This window comes from Diadema antillarum, unplaced genomic scaffold (genome assembly GCF_040938485.1).
Source record: "Diadema antillarum isolate AM-2024a unplaced genomic scaffold, OU_Dant_1.0 seq00000775_RagTag, whole genome shotgun sequence".
NCBI classification, from domain to species: domain Eukaryota; kingdom Metazoa; phylum Echinodermata; class Echinoidea; order Diadematoida; family Diadematidae; genus Diadema; species Diadema antillarum.
Genome location: NW_027271664.1, coordinates 210,889 through 237,634, shown reverse-complemented (window position 1 = coordinate 237,634; position 26,746 = coordinate 210,889). Strand labels below are relative to the sequence as shown.

Sequence of the window (26,746 nt, the reverse complement as noted above, 5' to 3'; positions counted from 1 at the left end):
GGAAGGGTCAATGAAAATGTCATTTTTAGATTTGAGTTTGTGGGGAAAAGTGGAAAAAATATGGATGATTCTACAAAATCAAACTTCACCAAACCTGTTATAGAGTTATCTAATTCCTCATGTGTTCTGTGCTGCTTTGATGCACATGGCTATAATTTGTTAGCCATGCAATGAAAGACAAGAAGAATTATAAGGCCTCTCCCATAAAACATCTACTACCTTTAAAATCTATCTTTGTGCAATTCAACTGTCAGCTTTTACTTCATTGTCTATGTGACATATGAATTAAATGTTTACATGTGTAGACACACTGCCATCTTACAGACTGTACCTTCCAAACCCATCTGACATAGATTCAATATTAAATGTAATAATATGTTTTTCAATCTTGACAAATTGGTCAGCAATAAATCGAACCTGCCAAATGCGTGCACGAGAACACAAAATACTTGATATTCAAGGTTTGGTGTAATCTAATGGTAGAAGGTGTGGTCCATCTTGTGACAAAACGTTAGACCAAATTTTGATAATTTCAGAGAAAATGTGACTTTGCTGGTTCGCAATTGACGATTAATCGCATGTAAAATGAAACTTCACATGCCTTTTTCTCGGCAGTAACTTTTGCGGTCTTTATGGAGGACTTTGCCAGTTTGATTTATCGCCATTGATTTTAGTACTTGGCCTGTTCGATTTATTATTATTTGAACGGCTGTTCGATTTATTATTAAATGTGAACGGCTCTTCTTTCATTTCTGCTGAAGATACAACTCCTTCTGTATCTCTCTCTTTCTCCATCTTTGCTTTCTTTTTTTTCCCTTTCTCTCCCTCTACCCTTCGCTCTCTCTCTCTCTCTCTCTGCTTATAGTGAATCTTGCATACGGTCAATTCGATGGGATACGTTGTAATTCTTCACACGATGCTTGCTATTCAAAGAATTCCCTTGTCAATTAAAAGCAGCTCTAATTTGAACTGCTGAAAAACTTGTGAAAACCTTTGGCAGTCCTGTGCATTGCATATTCCGTGGCCAGCTGCAAAGGTTTCTACTGATGCTTACATCTCTGTCACCCAAAATGATAAAAATAAGAATAAACACGAACCATCCGCCCCCTCCACCCCCCCAAAAAAAAAAGAAAAAAAGAGAGAATTAAAAAAGCAATAGCTTGTTTATATTCAATCAAGGGATTAAATTATTTCCTCTTCCATCTGAACACAGTTTATTCTCAGATATGGATTCATTTCTCTTATAGGATTGGATAAAAAACAACAAACCAACAAACAAAGCTAAAACATGGCAGCTCAGGTCCTTACTCTTTGTCATCTATACTTTTGAATCAATCAGTTTTCAACTTAAAACAGAAAAAAAAAATATGTATATATATATTGAAAAATTAACTGTGATATCACTCTTACTTTGTAACAGTTGGAAATGGCGATGCAATCTATCGAAGTCAGAACCAAAATAATCACTATCCTTTTAGCATATTGTGACAAAATTAATCTACATGTTGCTATTCTTGCAGAGTAATTGAAAGAGAATGCAAATGTTCTGCAGCTAGAACTGCCTTGTCTGCATTGCAATATATAAATATACATGTATTGAAGGAAAATAAATACTTTAAACCCTGCTTTGAAAAATCCTTCCCCAGGGAGAATCCAATAGTATTACAGGCAAAAGTCATTGATGTGAAATGATTACGAGTCAAATTGAAAGATCGCAAGATGGTTTGAATATAGGCAGAAGGATAGATATAAACTGGATTACCATCTAGATAGATGCCAAGGTATTTACAAGACGCGGTTTAATACTAGCCATGTCACAAGGCAGGAGAGATGGCCATTGTTAAGTAGCCTGGAAAATTTGGCAGATGTACTTCGACAGGTGATGCAGTGTATAGGACCCTACTGAGCTCATTCATAAACCTACATGCATATCATATGAAGTGTATGTATAAACCAAGTGCTACAGACACAAACACACACAAACACACACACACACACACACACACACACACACACACACACACACACACACTCTTGGCATTATCCTGTCTATTAGAGAAACCTCAATGCCCACGCCCCCTCGGTGCTCACGCAGTCTTCAAACAGTGGTCCTTAAATTACACTTAACAGGCGGAGATTTTTGCTTCAGTGATTTCTTTGCACTTAGCAGGGAAAGATGAATTTTGCATAATATTTAGTATCCAAGTATAAAATGCATTGTAGAACTACACATAGATAACAAGCAAAATTTCCTGTGCTTATATCTTAATCAGAAGGCACTAAGATTTCCACTTTAATGGTGGCTGTAGCTTTTTCAATCTATTGAAAGGTCCCCATTACTACTCACAAACACAAAGAACTACACACACTCTCTGTAATCTGTTGTTTTATTTTTCAGTGCATTCATCTCTTTTTCCGCATGTTTATCAAATCATAATCCCTTAAATCCTTGCAACAGATATTTTTTTTTTCTGCATATCTCATGTTTGCTTACTAACAGGCTTTTTCTGGCTTGTTCGATGGCAACATGAAATTATATATTAGAATGCAATCCTATTCACTTACATAATTACAAGGTGTATTTCGTTTACTGTCATATGACTCTGTGGCAAGTGTGAAATATATCATAATAAAATCATATTCATTTACATAACTGATTTATTCATTGAGAGTGCTCAATTCATATAATACCTTTTTTTTTGGGGGGGGGGGGAGCGGGAGGGGAAAACTGCTGTCCTAAATTAGTGCATACCAACAAGAAACGCATACTGTACATTGAGACAGGAAATGCAACACAGAAAGGGGTATCCTTTCATGCCTATGCATGGCCTTGGGTACAACATGTATACACGGTCTCAGCGAGCTGGATTCACAACAAAAACCATTTATACATGTAGAAGTCATAGTGGAACAAAGTATCACTTTCCTCGTCCAAAAACATATCAAATCTATTAAAAGCAATTTGGGAGCTCTGCAAACTTTCAACAAGGATATGCAATCAGAAATTTTGTTATTGAAGAAATGAAGTGTTAAAATTGTTGATATCCATCTCTATCATTTTTATTGAAACACAATGAACTATGTATTCATATCTAAGTATGATACTGAATGTATCTTTTTGACTTCTTATTCTTCTTCCTTTTAAGTAGGCTCCTTCTCTATTTATTCTGCTTTTAGCCAACCCCCCCCCCCCCACCCTCCAATGTCAGGTAAAAGTAGCACACACATAACCCTAATCTTAGAAATGATATAACAAAAGCTATAATTGTTGAATTCTGCACCCTTTGAGCATACACTGCACAAAAACGTAAACTTGCTCAACGACAGACACATATGGGACTGACCAAGGGAGAAGTTGGTCTACAGCAAAGGCTACTGGAAGACGAATTTGAGGCATGCAAACTTTACTGCCGCCTACACTTGAACAATCACTTTGTTGCTTGAGGAAAGAGCAAGTCACAATACAACACACATCGCAATAAGAAATAAAAGATACAAGAGAAAAAAAAGCGCTAACATGTCTTGATAATATACAGATATGAAAGTCAGACACCCATAAAACACACCAAAATTTCATTGTATCATCGCATAACAATTGTGAGGTGTGCGTTTGTATATGGGTATAAAGTATAACTTGCTGATGCGAGGTAAAAGTGTTGCTATTAGAGTATTTATCAGCTGCAACAACCTGTATGTGCAGTGTAAATGCTTCCAATATTTCGGCTTGGAAAAGTAAAGATGACAGGTATAGCTTTGAAATAAAATACAAAATGTATATGTGCCTTGAATACAGAAACCATGGATGCCTCAAATTGAATCTTTCACTATTGAGAATAAAGTTTAAAGCTGAATGAATGGATAGATAAATAAACATATGTATAAACGGAAAATAAATGCCCGAATGAATAGAAGAATGTAGGCGTGCTTTCAGCATTTGTGACATTCTACCAAAGGTTGCTTGAAGGTGAAAACAGTTACAAATTGTATGTCAGAATATGATGATGTGGACTTTCAATGCGCATCTACAAAAATCTAAAAATTTATAAGGACAGGGTTCGTTAAATGCCCTTTCCTCTTTATTTAATATTTTACACATCTTTTCCTTCATCGGAATTCATGAAGGTAAAACATTATCAAGCGAGGCTGAGAAAATGTAGATGAAAACTGTCATGTTACTTATTATTTTCACTTTACTTTACTTTAGAATAGCATTTTTTTTATCTCTTCTTGTCTTCTTTTATCAAAACTACAGTAATATTTCCTTTCAGTTCTTGATATATATCTATCAATCTTCCTGCTATCATAAAACAGCAAAGTAAGCTTAACCAGGGGATTGTGGAAGGATGGAGAACAAACAAGTCACCACCAAAACATTTTAATGTATGAAGTGTCTGAATCTTTTATAAGACAGGTACACTGTATTTGTGGGGCGAAGATGTCTAGTTTGTTTGTTTTTTTCAGTTTTTCCCTTCCTTTGTCTTGCTATTCAAATACTTCAAGTAGCTTTCATATCATCTCAACTATCCAAACAAACGCTATTGTCAGTATGTGGGACCACTGATGGCAAATGACATGCTACATGTACCTCTCAGTGTTGTTTGAGTCTAAGAATGCAAGAGAGAGGCGGAACAGATTTGTTGTAATGCAGGAAAGTATAAACTATGATTAAATGTAGAAATAGACAAAGAATTTCCAGTAGAGAGAAGGTAGGTATTGAGCTTGACAAAGCTACAGTATATGTTCGAAAGTAGTATTAAAGTCATTCAAATGGAGGGACTGGGTTATGTCATGTTTCATCATTCGAATTATCATTAGTGACTAATTAGTTAACGGACAGTGTTCGTGGGGGTTGGTGTTTTTGTCTTTTGTTATGTGTTCAACAGATTCTTGCACACAGGTTGTTTTTTTTTCTCTCTCTGAGAATGAAAGTTGTTTTATTTGTGAGTATAAGGGTTTTTTTTTTTGGTTTTAGATAGTCTTCTGAAAGGGAACCTCAAGATATTTTTTGTTAATCTGCCTTCTTACCTCCCCCCCTTTTTTTTTTGGGGGGGGGGGGGAAGATGGGTGTCATTTTCCACTTTATCGTGGATTGCTAAAAGCGGTTCTATGTGAATTCTTGTCAGAGTAGTTCTAGAAATAGGCTCATGAAGAATGTTTTGTGTCATATCAAGAATAAAGTCCGAAATAAAAAGGAAAAATGGTTACACACAGCAACAGGCTATCTATGGCTAGCATCAAAGGAAACGGCTACAATAAAGGAAACAACTAGTAGGGCGCCCTCATGCACTACACTTGTGTACACTATGTATTTCGTGTGCATGCAATGCATTTGGACACAAGATTAAAAAAGAAAAAAAATGGAGGAATAACATGAAATGAAAGACGGATCTATGTTCGAACAGAAATCAGGCAAAGTTATGGATCAGAACAGTTCAGCCAGGTCTAACCAATAATAATAAAAGAATGTTGTTAAAATAAAAAAGAATTGTTGAGCTATATAACACATTTGAAGGGTATTCATACATGTACATACATTTCAACAAACAATGAATTAATCATAAATACATTCAGTGCATTATTACTAAAAATGCAATCGATAAATTCTGATATTATAGGCCAAATCTCCGTTAGTTTATCATCTTCAGAAGTCAAACGTTGCGAATATAGAGACAGCAGCATTAATCATTTTTTTTTTTTTGCGCAATCCATTGTTAAACCATTCATTATGAGTAATATTATAGTCGTAAATATGGGCACACAGGCAGTTGAGTTATCTGCATGATTATTTCTGATATATAATCTTCAAATTAATATCAAATCAAATCATTATCATTTTGACATGGGAGTACTTCAGTGCACTGCCAGAGAAACACATCATCAAATCACAAAACAGGTGTACGTACACTACACATTCACATCACTCAAAGTCACCAATGTGAATACATTACTCAAGACAAACACACAAACATCCAGCCTACCTCCCCTTTCCCATTAAACTACTAAGTTTAGTAACAAACATACACACAACATCATACAAAGACGATTCACGTTAATATTCTTCAAGTCTTGAGTTCCGTGAACAAAGGGGGAAAAGTTCAAAACACAAATAATATCTGTTCAGCAAATCTTCTATATTATTTGTTGCATTTGACTTCCCTTGTTGTCTTGTACATCTATATTTTGGCATTTGATGTGGAAAATAGGTGAAAACCCATAAACCAAAAATGCCACAATTGATATTGTCCATTGTAGACTTGTATTTCTTCTTCAAAATACTTTAGGACTTTAGAATTATTTCTAGCTGTTTGACGATATCTAACTAAAATAGAATATCTGAAACTGTCACAACATTTTCACCTTCTATTTGTCCTTTCACTAAATTTTCCTCACACAAAAATGACATTTGGATGCATTAAGACTTCCCTTTTCATTGGATTCAATTGGATCTATGCAGGTGTAGTGACAATGGTTAAATCAAATTGTGAGTGAAATATTGAAATATCATATTACTGCAAATCATCAATGTGTGTGTGTGGTTGTGTTATTATTTCAGAGACAATATGCACACTCAAAATATCAAGATGTAAATAAAGACAGAAACGGCTAATGCATTTGTGCCTTTCAAAACAAACTTAAAATATAATGACATCCCAGTGAAAAATGTATCAGAATTTGTGAGATGCTATAAATTTTTGTCCCTTTCAGTTCACAGAGGTGAACAATATTGGAGATACAAACGTGTGGGATGAATTTTAATGAAAACAAAATTTGCTTAAAACAAACTTCTACTAGTGAAGACAGATGTGAATGAGCGAATGAAGAGTTGGTAGTGTCTAGTGCTTTTGACTTGCTTTTTATCTACATTGTATCTCAGGTGTTAAGTGTCTATATCAACCACCACTATCATCTTCATCATCAGCATCATCAATGCATCATTATCAACATCATTGCCATCATGATCCATACATTTGATCACTTCCTCTAGCCTACTCCTTGCATATTAAGGTTGAGTTTACCACTGACTCTTTCCTTTTATAGAATTTGGGTGGCATACAAACTACATGGCATGATTGTCACATCACCATTATGATCATCATCCTAGTAATCATTTGCACATCCAAGCAACCATTTCCCTCTTTAGCCTCCCTCCCATGCTACCGGAGAGGAGTCATCATCGCTGAAACATCAGTGTCATCACTTTTCTTTTCAGCTTCATCTTTATCATCACTAGATTTATCTGGTATCCCCGTCACCTTACCCTACTCCATTACTGTCTATAGATATTGGTCACCATAGTAACCATTATCATCATCATCACCATCATCACTATCATTCTCATCATCATCATTATAATAACCATCACCATCACCATCTTTCCCTCATACACTGCTGTCTACATTAGTCACTACAGCAATCGTCATATATATTTATCATCCCCGCATTCATCATCATCATCAACTCCTCCTACATTACTGTCTACAGATTGTCTGTCATCAGAGCAACCACAACTATCATCATCAACATCAGCACTAGAAACGAGAGCAACCGGATTACAAGCATCCATCAATCATCACCACCACCACCACCAATGAAATCTCCTCTCATCCCCTCACCTCCTCCAGCCTCCGCTCCGTGCCGACGGTGAGGAGGTTGTTGAACTCCTGCTCCAGGGTCTGCCGCGCCTGGGTGTTCTGCGTAGGGATCTGCAGGGCCAGGGCCAGGGTGCCCACGTCAAACGTCTCATCCAGGGCCAGGATAGCCCCGTGCACGCCGCTCTCCTTGAGGTTGTTTGCAAACTCCTTGAGTCCGATGGAGCACACCCACTTGATGACCCGCTCGTTGCTCCAGACGAGTACATCTGATTGGGGGGGGGGGGGGGGGGGTACAGTATTGGTGGAGGGAGGGGGATGGAAGGGTGCAGTCACACCAATTAGTAAACAGTTTTACTGTCCTTTAATCTCTCTTTATTTGCAACTCCCAGTTGTAATATCATGATAAGCCAAGAAATAGTACAGACAATGAACACAATATGGCTGATTTTCACATACAGGGTTAGTTTCCCGAAGCAGCCAATGAAAATTCAGCCAATGGAACATTAAAGTGAACGTTTGAGGAGACTCAAATGATCTTTTCAAAAGCTATGAATTCTTCACATTTTGGTTGACTTCAGTGCTACCTTCTCTTTACAGGAACTATATATTAAATTTTCTTGTCACAGTAGCAAAAGAACACAAAGGAAATAAGAAATCTTAATTTCATTTAAAATGATAAAAAGTAATATAGTGTTCCTTCACGTGTTTCCCGAGACGCATAAAGCAAACATTTTCCATGCTCCTTGGAGGAGCCAGGCCAAGTGCTCTTTTGGATTTCCATCGAGAAAGGGCAACACATATACTACTATTAAACAACCAACTATCAAATTAACACTTTAACATCTTCATTAGATTGTTAGAAGAGTGAACGACTTCATGATTAACACAGAGTGGAGTGCATCTTTCCATCATGTATACATGTACAAAAGGTACAAATGTATACGTTCTTACAAAATCTGACAGAATGTATTACTATCTTTGACTTTCTGAGAGAGATTAAAAAATGCATTAACTACACTTTGTGGAGAATTTCTTTACAAAGGCAGAGGTCCTTGAACCTTCTGACAGAATATACTATCAGCTGTTCTATCTGAGAGAAATTCAATATATGGAAACTACACTTTGTGGATTGTAAGCATCTTTATAAAGGCATAGGCTCTTACAACTCTCACCAAACATAGTATCAAATGCCTTCCAAGAGAGATTCAAACTATGTGAGGTACACTTTCTTCTGAGTACTGCTGCTTTCCACAATGGCAGCGGGTAGCATCAACAGTCATCGTCAAGCGACTATCAAACTAACCTTTGACCTCCGTCGCACTCTCCTCTCTCCTCCTCTCCAGCTCTTTCCTGTCGTAGTTGACCTTCTTGAGGCAGAGGATACCGTACTGGAAGCTATTCCTGTGTCAGAAGAGAGTAGCCGGACTTATGTCAGTTTTGTTTCTTAACCCGTGTGCTTTTGAGTGCTGATTGTCACAGTACACCCTATAGCACTGTACACACTGTCCAAAGTCCCTGGCACAGTAAGGGTTAATTGTCTATCCTACATATGTGACCCGCTACAACAGAAGGATCCTAAAGTCGCTGACGGCTGAGCAGAGAAAAACGAGTTTGAAGTCATGTCATCAAAATTGGTCAGAACCATCGGATTTCTGTTTTTGGCATTATTTTGTACTCTAATGTTTTGTCTATCATCTGCCAAAATTTCGAAGCTAAATGATCAAAGGAAAGGCAAGAAATCAGTGTTTTTCTGGGCCATGATTTTCTGACTATCAACGTAACAGAAACGCGTCCGAAGATTTGGATTTAGCGCCGCAGCTAGGCTCCGCCCCTAGCAATGAGGGAGTGATCTTATTGGTCAATGCATGGCATCCTGATTACTGATTGGTCGTGCGTAGACCGCTGGCGCTAAGCTTGAATGAACATCACGGGGGTCGCCAGGAGCATGTCTTCTATTGTAAAGTGGTGAAAACTGTCTCGCCTCCCCTTGATCATGATAGCGTCAGAAGGAAACCTTTGAAGGCGTTATTCTCCAAACTATGATTTCCTCAACTACTTGACATGCGCTAATAAAATCATCGATATCTCCGCAACGGAGTACTTTTATGAGTTGTGCTATAAATGAAATTAAAGAAGAAGAGTCAGGGAATAATATCATGCCCTTTTCAGAAAATTGTCCTTCCCCGACATTCAGATCCTTTTGTTGTAGCGGGTCTGTATTTCGATAAGGGCCATCTGCTGGAGTTGCGTCCAAAGTTTATGTGAGTTATGATGCTATGATCAATTCATGTGTCACAGAGACTGGTAAAAACAACAAGGGTATAAAATATTTCGCTTTCCTGTCCCATCTGGTCTTAACCCTAAAAGCTATACAAAACTATAAATTGTTAATTAAATAATTCCATTCAGGATATTTTCTTTTGAGAGCAAATCTGCCATACATAACCATACACTGACAAACGAGAGCTAACATTACCCTTCATTGCAAATGGTATATTCCTACCTGTCATATGTGACAGTGACTATTCCATATAGTGATGGGGAGAATCCTGTGTGTTCATACATTTACAGACTGTATACCTACAGAAAAGAACTAACCCATAATAAGCTTTTGTTTTGTTTTGTTTTGTTTTTTGGAAGTTCCATTCAGGGTACTTTCTTTTGACAGGTCATCTGGCACACACCCATAAACACTGATATGAGAGCTAACATTACCCTTCCTTGCAAATGGTACATTCCTACATGTACTTGTCACTCATCTAACCAAGGACTATTCAATGACAGTGACATGGAGGGACCTGTGCGTTCATTGTTTTACAGACTGAATTTACTGTAAAGATTTTGGCCACAATGTGAATTAGTGGAGCTGTTTTTTTTTTTTTTTTTTTTTTAGTCACCATTCAGGGTACTTTCTTTTGACAGGCCATTTGTGACCGTGCACCTCAAAACGAACATAAAGTCGCACACACTGATTTTGCGTGAGGACTGAAAATAAGTGAAATGGGTCAACCTAGCCGAACTTGACTTTTTCATATTTTCTGAAAGAGCGGGTCTTCGTTTACATTATGCTAAAATTTGGTATCATAAAACGGGCAGGAAAGTGTGTTTTTTTAGCAGTTTATCTCAAACATTTTTGGTAGAATAGTGTGATTAGGTGTGTCTTTAGAATCCCTTTATCATTTCTGAAAAATCTTGTCCACACTCTTCACTTTCAACTCTAATAACTTTTGAAAGGATAATGCTACTGCTTTGAAAGTTGGCATTAATTATGGACAGAATGTGTTAATGAGGCATGCCTAATTTCAGTTTAATCTAATAATCCCTTCATTGTTGTTACTCTGGTGGTTTACTTCCTGTTTTTTGTCCCATTCATCGCACAGCCAGCACGGTTTGGTAAAGATTAAGCGCTTGAATAGACACTGTACTTCAGAGCCTCTTTTCTCAGTTCACACTTTTCCTGAGTTTGTGCTTTCTTTCCAATATTTAGATAGGTTAGGAGAGTCCATTTGATTTGAGTTATACATCATTTTAAAGCTTAAAGTCTGTTCTTTCAGAATATGGTCTTAACTAAAAATTCATGTCTGGCGACTTTTTGTTTGTTTTGAGGTGCAGAGTCACATTTGGCTTACACCTCCATACACAGACACGAGAGCTAACATTACCCTTTCTCCAAACTGGTACATCCCTACTTACAATCCACATAATAGTTTAATACCATTGTCTGTTCCATGGCAGTAATGGGGGTGGGGGTAGGGGTAGAGGGGCAGGTTACTTTCTTTTGACAGGCCATTTGCAATACATCCCTAAACACTGACACACAAGAGTTAACATGACCCTTTCTTGCAAATGGTACATTCTTACTTGTCACTCATGTAATAGTGACCATGGACTTTTCCATGACAGTGATGGGGAAGGACCTGTTTGTTCATACTTTTACAGACTCTACTGTACCTACAGAAAAGATCCGACCCACAATGTGTATTAGTGGAGCTGTCAGGTTTTTTTGTGTGTGTGTTACCACTCAGGATAGATTCTTTTGAGAGGCTATCTGGCATAACCTCCACACACAGACACAAGAGCTGACATTACCCTTTCTCCCAAATGGTACATTGCCTATTCCATGGCAGTAATGGGGGTGGGGTTGGGGGGTTGGGGGGTTGGGGGTAGAGGGACAGGGAACTTTCTTTTTGACAGGCCATCTGCAATACATCCCTAAACAGTGACACACAAGAGCTAACATTACCCTTTCTTGCAAATGGTACATTCCTACTTGTCACTCAGGTAACAGTGCCCTAGACTATTCCATGACACTCATGTGGAAGGGAAAGGGGTGGCAGGGTCCCTTACCTGTGGAAGCTGTCGACCATCTTGAGCTGTCCGCGCAGGTCCTTCTTGGTCAAGTGGTCAAGCATGCGGGCGTCCACCAGACACTCCATAAAGGTGGAGCGGTACTGGGGCAGTCCGATGCTGGTCATCCACTCGTTGCCGATCCACTCGTGGCCCATCTCGCCGAAGGCCAGCGTCTGCTCGATGGGGTGGGGAGGGGGTGGGGGCGGGGGAGTCGGTTTCGGGGGCGGTTGCGAGGGGGCATTGAGATTGTCAGACTGCAGTCGCATTTGTACGAGTTACAGAGTGCAAGTGTGTGTATGTATATGTATAGTGTGTATTCGTGTGTAGGGTATGGTAGGGGGGGGCGAAGCGTTCCACATACACACAGATAAGGAAGAAGCAAGGTGCACCAGTTAGTACCAACAAGCATGCACTAGTCTACCACATGATATAATTCCCAAAGTAAAAGGAACAGTTAACATTTCATTCATAAAATATACATACAAAAATGTGCTTTAACTGCATCATGCTAAAAAAAAAAAAAAGTGACCAAGAAATACATACATATATTTGTGCAAAGGGTACAAATTCTTGATATTGTCAACATACACAATTCTCTAGAAAATGATTACTAAAATGCCTCCTTTTCAAAACCTCTGTATTTGATTCATTAAAGGGATAGTATAGTATTGGTGGAGATGAGAATTGGGCTTTTAACTTTTTGCGAGATACCAAGAAAACACTTATGATATAGTACAGGGCATACCATTTTAAGAGGAATTTAAAGTTTATTTGATGAAAATCGGGTTTGGAATGACTGAAACATCCAAAAACAAAGTAAAACAAAGCGATCGTAATAAAGTGTGGGTCCCACACTTTTTGAGAATCGCTCTTTTTTGATATCTCGACCATTTCAAAGCCAATTTTCATCAAATAAACATTGAATTCCTCATAGAATTACATGCTCTTTCATATTTTATAAAAGGTTTCTCATTATTTCACCAAAAAAATGTTAGAAACCCCAAATTAGGTCTCAACCAAAACTGTAAGATCCCTTTAAATACACAATATTTGAAGTTCTTCCCTTCTTTTATGACAGGCAAGACCTCTGGCAACTCATAAAATGCTTTTAAAAGAGAGCACTTTGTAGGGAAAAAAAATATTTGTCAGATTCAGCTCTTGCAAATTGTAAACTCAAACTGTTTTATAGTCATGAGAAAATGACAGAGTTTCTTCAGTAAATAGAATTTTGGGTAAATTTATGCAATTTTGTTGGAAGAGTTTTTGGAAGCATCCCACCCACCAAAGCAGCAATCAAGTGATATTTTTCCTCTCTTTTTTTTTCTGTTTTCCAAATGTATTCCCCAAAGAAACAAAAACAAAACATAATCACTTGGGATACATAGATTAAATGGTTACCAATCATGTGTAAGTAGTTATCTTCATTCCATGATTCATATTTACCAGTCATTTGCAAACAAAACAAATTTACGTTCAGGCTTTACTTGTACATGCAAAACATCATTTGTGACCCTGCACCACAAAACAAACAAAAAGTCGCCAGACATGGATTTTTAGTTAAGGACAGATTCTAAAATGGCAGACTCTAAGCTTTAAAATGATGTATAACTCAATTCAAATGGACACTCCTAACCTATCTAAATACTGGAAAGAAAGCACACAATCTGAAAAAGTGCAAACCGAGAAAAGAGGCTCTGAAGTACAGGGTCTATCTGTTCATTCAAGCATTTAATCTTTACCAAACAGTGATAGCTGTGCGATGAATGGGACAAAAAAAAAAACACCTGGATGTACACCACTGGAGCAACAACAATGAAGGGATAATCAGATTAAATTGAAATTGAGCATGCTCTATCTAAACACTCTGCCCATGATTACTGCCAACTTTCAAAGCAGTAGTGTTATCCTTTTCAAAGTTATCAAACTTGAAAGTGAAGAGTTTGCAAAGGGTTATCAAAAAATGAAGAGGGGCCTCTAACACATACCTCATCTCACTTCTCTACAAAAAAAGGGTTGTAGAAAAACTACTGAAAATGCACTTTCCCATTCATTTTATGATTCCAAACTCAAGAATAATGTAGAAGAAGAATAATTCTTTCAGAAAATATGGAAAGCTCAAAATTAACTTGGTTGAACCATTTCACTTTTCTTGAGTCCTCACGTGAAATGAAGGGGTGCTACTTTTTGTTCGTTTTGTGGTGCACGGTCACATTTGAGGGAATAAAAAACAGCAACAATAAAACACTTAGCATATAACGACAGACACTGAGATATTCAACAGAAAATTTGAACAACATACCAAGCAACAAAAATCAAGATGCAACAAGACAAATTTAAACCAAGCACAAAAAAAATAATAATTTCCCTTAAAACATGCCTCATAATCACAATGAAGTCTATGTTTTAAAAGGGTTGCAAGGAGAGTTCACCAAACTGTTCATGTCTCAACAGATTGATGTTGACATGAATGCATTTTTCCTTATCCCAGGAAAGGAAGTATCATCAAGTATAAAGAAAGTCTGTGAAAGATTTGTAACTTCAAAATAACACTGTATATAAAACACTTAACAATGTATTACCATCATAGTGGAAATCTGAGAATTAACTCGAGGGATGTTGCAATCAAGGACTATAAATACAAAATTTGCAACCGCTTCGGGAAATACTGTAAGTTGTACGCTGGATTTTAGGGGTAAATTTTTTCTGAGAAATGTACCTGGTTCAGAAATTATAGTTCAGTTCAAACTTAAAATAATGGATCTACAAAATCCATGCTCTTTTACATGCAGTCTGTCTCATGCATAAACTCTGTTTCAAATTAATCCAGCTCTATCAAACGACATTTTAATGCTTGAATTGATGCATCAAGCCCCAAGGGATAAGTCTAGTAGCTTGATGATGTACCTCAATATCATAATTTTCATCATAAATAGTTTGTATTTATAGGTGGAATTAAGCCCTGCTCTTTTATTTGAACTTTATGTTGGCCACATGTTGGTGTTCATTTTAGGTTGCAGAATCACGGACCAAAAGCTTCTTTATCACTCAAAAGTTATAAATCAATCATTGTAAATCTGTATGTCATTATGAAACATGTATGAGTTGATAATGACAAAAACATACATACAAAATAGTTACTACGAAAACCTGATGAATTCAAGTGCATACTTGGCATAACTGACTAGATTTTATAGTAGAGTTAGACTGAAACTTTTCTTTCGAAGAATGTGATCTGATATTTTCGACTTTCATTTTTTTCATCTTCAAGTTTGTGTTTGCTTTGGTATAATTTCGTCCCTTTATTCGTTTCCCAGTAAGCAGCACCATTAACATTTCCAAGAACCTTGCCTGATACACAGGTACACAAGCATGCCACTAGTTTTCACATTCCCAAATAACACATGCTAACACAGGGGCGGGGATTTGTGGTGTACATGTATAATTCAAACATCTGTTGTTGTTGTTGTTGTTGTTGTTGTTTACTTGTAAAAAGTTAATATCACCTGAGCACCATTATTAATGTACTGATAAATATGTCATTTATATAAAATGCATTAAATAGAAAGTTAAACTGTGTACCAAATAAATGACTGCCATTAATACACCAAGGTAGGCACTTGTTATGGGGGACTATTACTTGGTATTAAGGTCTCAAACTAGCATACCCTGTGTTCCCATTTTCATTTTGAATATGAAATAATTCATTTTACCAGCAAATCAATGGACTATGTACTGTAACATTGCAGATGAAGTAAATACTGAAAAGGAACAATATATCCTGTGCACATTTTTTTTCCCATTTTCATAAGATTTTAAGAACAGTGTACATTGGTAACAGCAATTTGACAATTTGACAATTTTCTAGTTTTCAACAAATGCATTTACTAGAATACTGTGAGTTCAAAATTTTGTAAAAACCAAAGCGCAAAATTATAATGCACCGCGGCTGAGACACAGCCTGCTGCTTAATCTTGATTCAGAAATACCTTGCTATTCATCATGGATATAAAACTTCAACGCTATTTGGGGCTAAAGATGCAGAAGACGAGTGTCTGGAAACAAGGCTAACTCTAAATCAATTCACTTTGCATAAGATTTGACATAATATACGTGTGACTGACAATTGAGGGCTGCTTGTTTTATCACCCAACAGAAATAACAAAATATGCTCTTCTACTTTCATTTCTTTCTATCTGTTTCTGGTTTTGCTTTGGTCTTTTCCGTTGCTTTCATATTTGAGAAAAAAGCGGGAGGGGTCTGTTGATTTGGGATAGAAGGCATAGTGTCATCTTTTGAGGAGGGGTACCACTGATCTCTAGCAGAAGTACCTGGATATCTCATTGGCCCCACACTGTACAAACAAGTGAAGCCGCCATGCCGCCATGTTACCAGGCACACTCTATGGAGATTTGTGCACATTTTCCAGCAGAGACCGTCATCAAGATCACACAGTGTTGTGAGATCTGTACACAAACAGAAAGGAGATGTGCCTTGTAAGATGGCGGCTTGGTGGCTTCAAAGCGATTGGCCAATGAGATATCTAGTTACTTTCCAGAGAGGTTAGTGGTGCATTTAGCTCCTACTCACCGTTCTCGATGTGGGCGGGGCCGAGGGGCTGGTCAGACTAACCATCTCTTGGATGGCTAGTCTCAGCTTCAGCCGGTGCAATGGGTTGCTGATGCCGATCTCGCGCTGGATCTCCGTGTCGGAGAGCGCCGACATGATGGCGCCGCTCTTGACGTTGGCGCGGCAGGCGGCCACGTACCAGGCGGGCATGCCCACCCACAGCTCCAGCCAGGCCACTACGGTGGGGCCGTTCCACAGGGCAAATGGTGTGCCCGCCCGTATCGCCTCCGCCAAGAGTTCGTGCCTGTGTGATGAAGAGGGATCATTTGGCAAGGTCAACATTGGACGTGGAAAGTTCTACATTTTATTAGCATATTCTTTCCAGGCTATAATGATGCTTGTCAAACAAATATCTAAAGTACAAGGGTACTTCACTATACCATTTTCCCCCTTTTTCTGTTTCTGTTTTGTTTTCTCTTCATTAAACTAAATAATTATGTTGCTTGGTAATGTTTAAATGTTAGCAAATAATTAAATGCATATTCTTGTCTGCAATTGTACAATTTGTATTTATACATACAGTGTATGTTCTTATTAAATGGTTGAATAAAATTGAATTAAATTGAATTGAATTGGATTGAAATGCAGACAAGGAATTCTTACTTGATTTAAATAATAAACATCTTCAAATCTCAGACAAGAGATACCATAATGGACTATGAGACACTCACATCAATAAATCTATGCATCAGTGTTTGTCACACAAGGAGAAATATTAGCCCTTGTTCATGCGGCGATATTGTGCAGGGATTTTCAGGACCAGTCAAATAGCCATGTGAAAATAAAAGAGGGAACTGCTTTGATAGTCCCACATATTTCATTTGGGGTGTGCAGAAGCCAAGCTCAGAAACATATTTTGCCATTGGGCGAGAATTGCAAAATCTGCCTACAACTGTTTTACTAGTCCCACTTATTGAATTTGGTGTGTGCAGAAGCCAGGATCAGAAACATGTAATTGAGTGAGGATTGCACAGTTTGCCTATAGTGATCTCCAAGTACTCACTTCTTTTTCTTTCTCCTATCCTGCTCCCGCTGCCCTGTCACTCCGATCGCCATGGAGTCCTGGGAGGCGGAGTCTTCTTGTAAATGAGCTGCAAGGGGTAGGTAGAGAGATGGGACATGTGTATACACAAAAACACACACACACGAATACGCACAGAGTTAGCAACCGTGTTCAAGGGAGGAAGGGGCAGAGACAAATATTAGCCACACCCATAAAGCTCAACAAGATATGAGCACGATAATCATTTTCTTATTATGGCATAGACAAAAGACTGCTCAAACTAGCTCAGTTGGTGAACTCAAAATGTCTCCTAAAACTGTCACGGTATCTGAATGGTACGCTTTGAAATTTCATTTCAAGGCTTTTGGGATTTCACTGCTGTCGTATCAGGAAACTTTAATACTGCTATACTTTTGTCTGCTTGAAAATCTCCAAACCCCAACGGTGCTTTTCTGCAAACATTACATTCCTGCAAAGCTGTGGTACATGTCAAGAGCAGTTACGTACATGCCAACCTTTTATGAAATCATCTTCACGGAATCATAATCTAGGTCTGCATATCGCGCTAAACAATATTATTGTAACAGCAGTGCAGTATTTGGAGTTTGGGTGGCTACAATCTCTGAGCCATGGCAGATGGAGAGCACAACGGTGCTTTTCTGCTATTAGAAATCAACAGAATCAACAGCGTGTGCCAAGATATAGACATTTACTGTTATTGAATTGAGGTCACTTAAAAATAAAGACAATTCATATTTTTTTAAAAATACCAAAAGCATACAAATATTTGGGGAGAATAGTAGCACTTTAATGCAGAAGGGGGAGCAGCCACACAGTCGTATCTTGGCAGTGTTAGTCTGTTAGTTGACACTGGGGGCGCCACTACCATCTTTGCTGAGATCTACTGGTAGAGAACGTTATTCGTAGCTTCCTTCATTATTACATGTACATACCAGTACAGGGGATGCTTGCTGTATGAAAATTTGCGATTTAAAATAGCGCAGTACATCTTTAATGCACTATATGCAGTTTTGATGCATGAAAATGAGCAATGTTGTGTGAATGAGCTCCATATTTGACTCCACTTACAACTACTACATTATAAGAAAAAGTGTAACCATCACCAACGTGGGAAAGAAAAGTGATTTGCATCATTCACAGAAAATATCACTCCTTTCTGCATGCCAGTGCACACAAGAATCAGAAAAGAATGCAAACAAACTTCACTGACAGAAAGAAAATACTTAATACGTATTAAACCTCCTTAACAGCAGCTTTGTATCACATTTGTTGGTTTTGAACACACACAGGCTGCCAGTGATTTTGATATACAGTCTAATGTAATCCAGGGTTCCTGCATATTCCAAAAAGCTACAATTTCTGATTTTTTTTTTCTCCCATTAACTTTTCTCAGTAATTCTGTAAAAGTGGAAATTTTCGTGGCGTTGAAATTTTTGCGCATTTTGCACAACCAGAAACTAGCGCAAAGATACAAGCACGCAAATATTTTTGCTTGCCATATGTTCCTGTAGTTGATGTCTTGACTCTGCAGAATTAAAGACACGCAAAACTCTTCTAACGTGGCCCAGCGCAAAAAATGAGTCCCGAGAAAATATCCAACTTTGAAAGATGAGTACAAGTCAAATCTAATAAGCAAAATTATTTTCCAACTCAAATTTGATACGTAAATTAAGCAATTTTAGATGAAAAATACCTGTAATATTTCAAATGACATTCTGTACACCTCTAGAGAAGGTAAGTGCTACACAAAAGATAGTTTGTTTAGCAGTGGTGTAAAAATGCATAGCAAATTACGATGCGATACGGGGAAAATTATTCCCTGTAGTACTATAGAATAATAATGATAATGACAAAGCTTTGGAAATGCATACGGGTAAATGATGATGATGATGATGATGATGATTATAATAGCTATAATAATACCATAATAATTACTACAGCTACTTCTGCAACTGCTACTACCGCTAATGACTGCTACAACTCCTACTACCACTGCTAATTATGATAAAGAGAATCAAATGGAGTCTAAACAATTTCGGCAAACATAATTCTTTGCTTTTCTTTGATTTTACGGCTAAATTCTGTGCCATCAGTGACTCCTACAGTACCTTAATTTTTCTAATTTTTTAACAACCACAAAGTATGCCGACAGTTTATTTCTTGTCGAAGAAGTCGGTTCCAAGTAGGTTTTACCCAACTACTGTATACGCTATAATTTTCGCGAATTGCCGATGTCACACATTTTCGCGAGTGGTTAAATTCGCGATTGGGGGACCAGAGAAAATATGAAGTGGCAAAGAAAGTGTGAATTTTCAACTTACTAGCATATAAGAATGATACTAGTTATACACTGCATGAAAAAGACTTGCCAAACTCTGCGAACTAGTAAGTTAGAATTCAACATTTTTGAAGTGGAAAGTCTATTGCGCTAGATTTCTGACGAGTGGTCCCTTTGCGATAATGGATTGGCTCTCTACAGTATTCTTAAGTAGACGTGGACGTGCGTAAACAAGCTTAGCCAGTATGGTCTGTTCGGAAAGCCGTGACATGGTATTCTAGTACTGAAATGTTCGTATCATCAAGGCAAGGGATTCATTTTGGAAGGTAATATTTTCGCGTGTTGTTAATTTCGCGAATAGCTCCCAACTCGCGAAATTCGCGAAAATAAAACCCCCGCGAAATATATAGCGTATACAGTACATTGTTATTATAGAGTGTATCAACTGATACTTTCTTGTGGTTGTTGCAGTGTAAAGTCCTTGCTATGTGTTCCTATGTATCAGTCTTTGGATCTAGAACCCAGTATGCTGGTCGTCCCATTGCCTTAAAACTGCATTGCTTCAAATGAGTTGAAGTCTTATGGTTATAACTGCTTGCTTTCAATAGGTTTATCACCGCAACTGAACCATTCTACACATAACATGTTTTGCCATTTATTAAACTTGCAATCATTGGAAATTGACGACTCAACCTTAACATGACACACTGAAAATGAAGAAAACGCTTTGTTTAACCCCCAGTTGTATGACTAGGTGCAAAATCTAAGAAAAGAAAAGTTTCACAGCACTCTCACACTCTGGACAAAATTAAAAAGGAAAAAAAAAAATGACACAACAGTAAAAACCATGCAGTCAACATCATCCGAACTGCAAACCTGCCAACCAAAGATTGCCTCAACTTTACTGAAAGATGGATGCTTTCTACTGTACACACTGTAATTTCTAAATCTAGGCTATGACTGAGAATGTAATTTATCCAGACAATTTTGATAGCCTGACACATTTTGTTGTAGTTGTTGTTGTTGTTATTATCATTTTCTCTATACTCATTGATTGCTCTATTGCTTTTGGCTTGCCTACAAAAACAGCTTGCTCAGTCCATGCACTTATTATAGATTTTGCAACATTTCCTAAGGGCCAATATAACATATCTTGAGGTTAGTTTGCCAATATGCTGGATTCATTTTGCTGTAAATGATGAAGACATTTGTTGTTAGTGACAGATTTTTATGGGATGAAACGGTTATCAGAATATCAGCTTGACTACAGTGTATATTAATGTACAACCAAGGAAGAGAATGGCTGTTAGTCCACTACACTCAAGAAAAACACGCAGGAAAGAAAACACACAGGAAACTTTGAACCGCAAACCAAGCAATTTCAGACATATCCATGAAAAAGGGTACTGTAAAAGTGGACATTTTCGCGGTGTTGAAATTTTCGCGCAACCAGAAACTAGCGCAAAAATAAAAGCACGCAAATATTTTTGCTTGCCATGTGTTCCTGTGCGTGATGTCTTAATTCCGCGGAATTAAAAACACGCGAAACTCTTCTCACCCGGCCAAGCGCGAAAAATTAGTCGCACGAAAATATCCACTTTTACAGTATCATAAGTATCATCTAACTATCATTTACTTTATGTGACAATGAAAATTTCGGAGTATTTTTTTTTTCAATATTTCCTCTTCTTCTTTTTTCCCCTTGAACAGAGATATTGCAAATTGCAAATAAATTGATGAGTATGAACTTGAAAGTAATTCTATTAGTAAAAAAAAAAAAAAAAATAGATAAGAAATACTTATGCAATAGAAATCCCTTAAAAAAAAGAAAAAAAAAAGTTTGCTCTTGTTTCTAGCAGATAAATCTAATTTTCCCCCAAAATCTCTTTCCTCTCTCTAAAGGAAGAATTAGTTTTGCATAATTCTATTCTCTATGCGTCCCCCTTCCCCAACCCCTGGGCTTATTCAGTTGGATTTTTGGTAAATGCAGCCTACTGAATATTTCCTGGTACCTTTATACTCGAGAAGGATGTGAAAATACAAGAAAAAAATATATCTATCTTTAATAATATATCTGACACTCCCAAAGCTCATGTCTGGTTTATTTGTATATACCCCTTTGTCATGGATATGCAGTTGTGAAACACAGGCTTAAGAATGCATAAAAACACACAGAACAATACGGTGCCACATGTACCTTGGTACAGTTCCCATATAAGTAAAGCTGATGGGAGACGTAAGAGAAGTGAAGTGCCAAAGACAGTAGGTTGGTAAAAAGAGACAGATATACTACTTCATAAAATGAGGGTGCGAGTGAAACTCGGGAAGAATTCTAAACATTTCATTGGCCATGTTGCTAAAAAGAAGTTATGCATGATTTGACTTAATTTCAACCTACATATTGTAATTAGACTTATTTCCACACATATCTATAGAAAGAAATAACAACGACACTGTCATAAAATGTAGCTTACTCAGTGACATCAATTGTACATGTCAAACATGTAACTATCTTTTTTTTTGTGTGTGTTTTCTTCGATTTGATTGATATATTTGATATCAAACATAACTTCTTTTGCAGCATGACTCTGGATAAAGTTTGCCCATATTTGAAGTCAAAAAACAGAGATCTATTCTACATGAGCATATAAACTGCGGGAAATAAATATATTATACATGTATGATTTTAGATAATAAAAATCAGTACTTGCGTGCAAATCTACCACACAAGAATGTGATTTTGCTGTTAAGCTACAACTATGTCAATGGTGTGATAGTGCAAGGCGTCAGTGCTTTAGTATTCTACTTCACTACCATCTAAACACTGATCCTTCCAACTTTCTTCTGACTCCCCAAAACCAGTGAAACACCAACTGGACAGCGGAATAAAGAACCCAAAGCATATTTCTTTTCTTTTTTTCTCGAGCACAATAAATGTAGCAAACTTCACTTGCTGCTAGCAAGCTCCCCACCCCCCTTTTTTTTAATGCTACTGATTAATGACACCTTTAAAATTCTGTGGCATGATTCACTTTTGCTGGACAAAAATTATCCTAGAATTTAATCTTCTGACTACAAGGTACAATGTTGTGTACAGTACACAGCAAGAATTTGTTATTTGAAGATTTAAAAAAAAAAAGAGAAGGAAATCTAAATTGGTACATTGTATGTATTGACTAGATTAAATGTCATAAACACAAGTACCATTTACATGACTGCATTATGTGTTAGTCATATAGCTACTTGCATGTGAACAATCTGAAATGTCTGCTGTACCTCTTTAATACTATATACCTCAAGTGATAATCTTGCCTTTAACACAAAGTCCAAACATCAACATCAACAAGATACACATAATATCAACTCCTCAACCAAGTCTAGTGAACTTTGCATGTATCGAAGTTAATAAACTGATTAATAAAATAAGTTTTTCTTTCACATTGCACCTGCCAAAGATGCACAGGTTGAATCCTGCTTGCAACAGGGAAACTTCTCAACCGAAATAAGACAAGGGACCATGAATGACGTAATGCCAATTAAATGCTACTCGATCAAAAAAAAAAAAGCTCATTCTCTGGTCTAAACACAGGTGACTTGTGCAGAGTTGAATGCACTTGCAGGTCTACTGAGCTCTGCCCTTGTTTTTCTTTCTTTCTTTCTTTTCTTTTTTTTTTTTTGTTTTCCATACTCCTCTTATGTCTCTTGGCCTCAGTACACAATGAAAATTTACCCACCTCAAAATCAGTATATGGGACTACCAGTGACATTTCATCAAGTCTACATGTACCTACCACTTAATAGTTAATGACAGAGGTAATGAACTATGCACACTAATGTATTTTCCCTGTGCTAGGTTATTCTCTTTATGCCTAAGTGAGATGCAAGTCTGCCTTACACGTAACAATCCACCTTGTGTTTCTAACTGTGCATAATCAATTGCATTTATTCCTCACAAAAAACAAAAAAAAAAACAGCCATTAAAACTAAATCATGTGTTTAATCAAGTCACCACCAGACGCTACAGTCCATCAAACTGATCATCATCATCACAGAGTTAATGCGTGCAAGCGAGTTTGATTAAAAGTACTCACTAGATAGGTGAGTACACACAACAGTAAGTGATTGCTTTGGCGATGACTGCATTATTGCTAGAGGCACTAGCGTCTGTACACAACGCTTGGTATACGATCTATTTCAGTATCAATATAAGGTCACTGCAGCTAAAAAACGTAACAGCCAAGACACACACAATACTGACATGTGGTATTCCCCTTCATCCCTGCTAGTTTTAGACTGTTCTGGCTCAATATCTTTTAATACTTGAGCAAATGTGTCATTTCAATCCTTGCAAAACTGGTGAGGGCCAGTTAGCGCAAGGAATAGATACAGATATTGACAGAACACCATATTTTCTCTATTTCAAATGTGAGTGAAGATGGTATATGATGTAAAATGTTACACACTCAATATTAGTCAATGCCAAGAGAAAACTCCTACTGATAGTTTTATGAGGAAAACAAAAAAGTTTGCAATACGGGGATGGCAGCAAAACATATTGTGCATGTACCTCTACATTTGTCAAGCACTTTATATATATTGGCAATAAATATGCCACAGTGACTAGAGTCCCCCCTTTTTTTATTATCAAAATTGTTTTGATTTGTTTTGTTCAGTAATTCCCCATTCTTGATGTAACGGGAATGTTGTGTAAATATGATGGTTGTAATAATCGCACCATGTGTTAGAATAACTGCACTGAAGGGATTTTGGACTGTTGGAGGATTATTGCCAAAGGATTAGGTTTACATGAGAAATGCTTGGTTTAATCACTCCGTGTCATCAAACTACTGAGATATAAAATGTATTATGAATGCAGCATATTGGGTTAATTCAAAGCTCAATGAAGTTAGTGCAATAATTCCTTAAGCAGACTGCACTTGTAAAGACACTCTCTAAACACCGAGTAGAAACAATTAAAGGAAACCAAAAACCAAAGAGAAATGTGGATTGAGTGAAAGCAGCAACATTAGTAGAATACATCAGTGAAAGTTTGAGGACAATTGGACAATCAATGCAAAAGTTAACAAGTTTTAAAGTTTTGGTGTTGGAACCGCTGGATGAGGAGACTATTGGAGATTATGACGTATAGTGTGGACAAAAATATAAAGAAAATATAAAGGGAATTCCACAAAAATGCATTTTTCATGAAAATTACACATTCCATCAACTTGATACTGACATATGTTAAGGGTAGCAATTATTCCCCCTGCTTTCTGAAAGCGGTTAGTCAAGTGCTCTTTCATTATGCTAGAAAAGTGAATTTTTGTGGCATTTTCTTTATATTTTCTTCATATTGTTGTCCAAACATGATGTCATGAACTCTAGTAGTCTCCTCATCCAGTTGTTCCAACACCAAAACATTAAAAAATTCATAACTTTTGCATCGATTGTCCGATTTTCCTCAAATTGTTTAAACTGATGTGCTCTACTAATGTTGCTGCTTTCACTCAATCCACATTTCTCTTCGAGTTTTGGTTCCCTTTATCAAAGGACACTCTTGGAAGTTAAGTAGGAAATAAAGTCTTGTCAGCATAACTGCTTGTCTTTAACGGCTCCTTCCACATTTTCTAAGATTTGCCATGCACTCTGGCACATTTCCTATTGCAACAAAGGGCAACAGCTGCACTTTAAACACTACTGGCTGAAGTCAAGTTTCCCTTCACTTGTGATTTGTTGTATACAATTGTCCTAATTGCGAGGATGCTGGATCTAATCCTGCATGAAGGAGTAAAACCCACGCTAAGTTGAGAAGCCAACATTCATTTTCTTTTATGAGAAACTACAAAAGTGCAATAGAATATTAAAAATGTTCTAAAATGCCGCTTAATTTGGGCCCCATACATTTTTTCCCCCTCATTTTAAGAACCATGCCTACAATATGCATGTGTCATTTAACAATGTCTTGTTTTTATTATTACAAGAAAATGACAGATAACAAACATTACATTCCTCATGACTCCCCCCATCCTCAAAATATATATATTTTTTATTTCAATTTCAATTTATTTTATATGCCTAGGTTATCAAAGACTATCATTAAGATCCAGTGGACTAGGAAACCAGATTAGAAGAAAGGAAGATGGATAAAGACATGTCCATGGTCCTACTGCTGTAAGCCACACTCTTCAGATTCTGACTACATGTAAAATCGCATTAAACATTTTCCCTGCACTTTCTTTTGAGCTTGATCAGTTTTGCAGCAAAATGCACACAAACAGTGGTTGAAATAATGCCAACTCCACTCCTGGCTGACAAAGTTAGAAGACATTTCATGAAATGCTTTATCATTATTTCATTACGCTGATGTTAGTTTCCTGCTCGGCATTCCTGCAAATAGATGCCCACTTGGTTTATAATTTGGCGATGCAAATTTCACACTTGACTGCTTGAGCATTATAAAAGCAAACTGGCAGAAAACACAAAAATGAGTACCACTGGCAGTTGGAGAAGTCGACGCAAAAGCAGAATCCCAGTCGGTCGAGAGATCAATATCTGTCTTGGGTCCTTTTTGAAGACACACAGGTGATGGTTGGCATGGTAATCAGTAATGTTTTGAAGGGTCCCAAATTGCTTCTACCATGATTGTTTTACTCCAAACCTCATTTCATTGCTGTTCACGAGATTAGGGTCTTACCTTCATGTTATATCAAAGCATACTAGTACTTAAACAAAATATGTGACCCGCTACAACAAAATGATCCTAAAGTCGGGCGGGGTCGATTATTTGAAAATTGCATGATATAATCCCCTAATCTTTCTGCTTTAAATTGATATATAACACATCTTATAAAAATAATCGGCTGCGAAGATATCGTT

General features: G+C 37.2%; 1 protein-coding gene across 1 annotated transcript in view; it reads right to left on the bottom strand.

Annotated features, from left to right (window-relative positions):
* The window catches only part of LOC139738924 (liprin-alpha-1-like), a 173,095-nt gene that overhangs the window by 8,086 nt on the left and 138,263 nt on the right, over nt 1-26,746 (bottom strand). The window contains exons 18-22 of the mRNA XM_071649549.1: nt 17,572-17,659; nt 16,530-16,812; nt 11,940-12,196; nt 8,896-8,993; nt 7,614-7,858 (exon numbers count right to left, since the gene is read on the bottom strand). Coding sequence (XP_071505650.1) covers nt 7,614-7,858; nt 8,896-8,993; nt 11,940-12,196; nt 16,530-16,812; nt 17,572-17,659 — 971 coding nt within the window. The remainder of the gene's footprint in view (nt 1-7,613; nt 7,859-8,895; nt 8,994-11,939; nt 12,197-16,529; nt 16,813-17,571; nt 17,660-26,746) is intronic.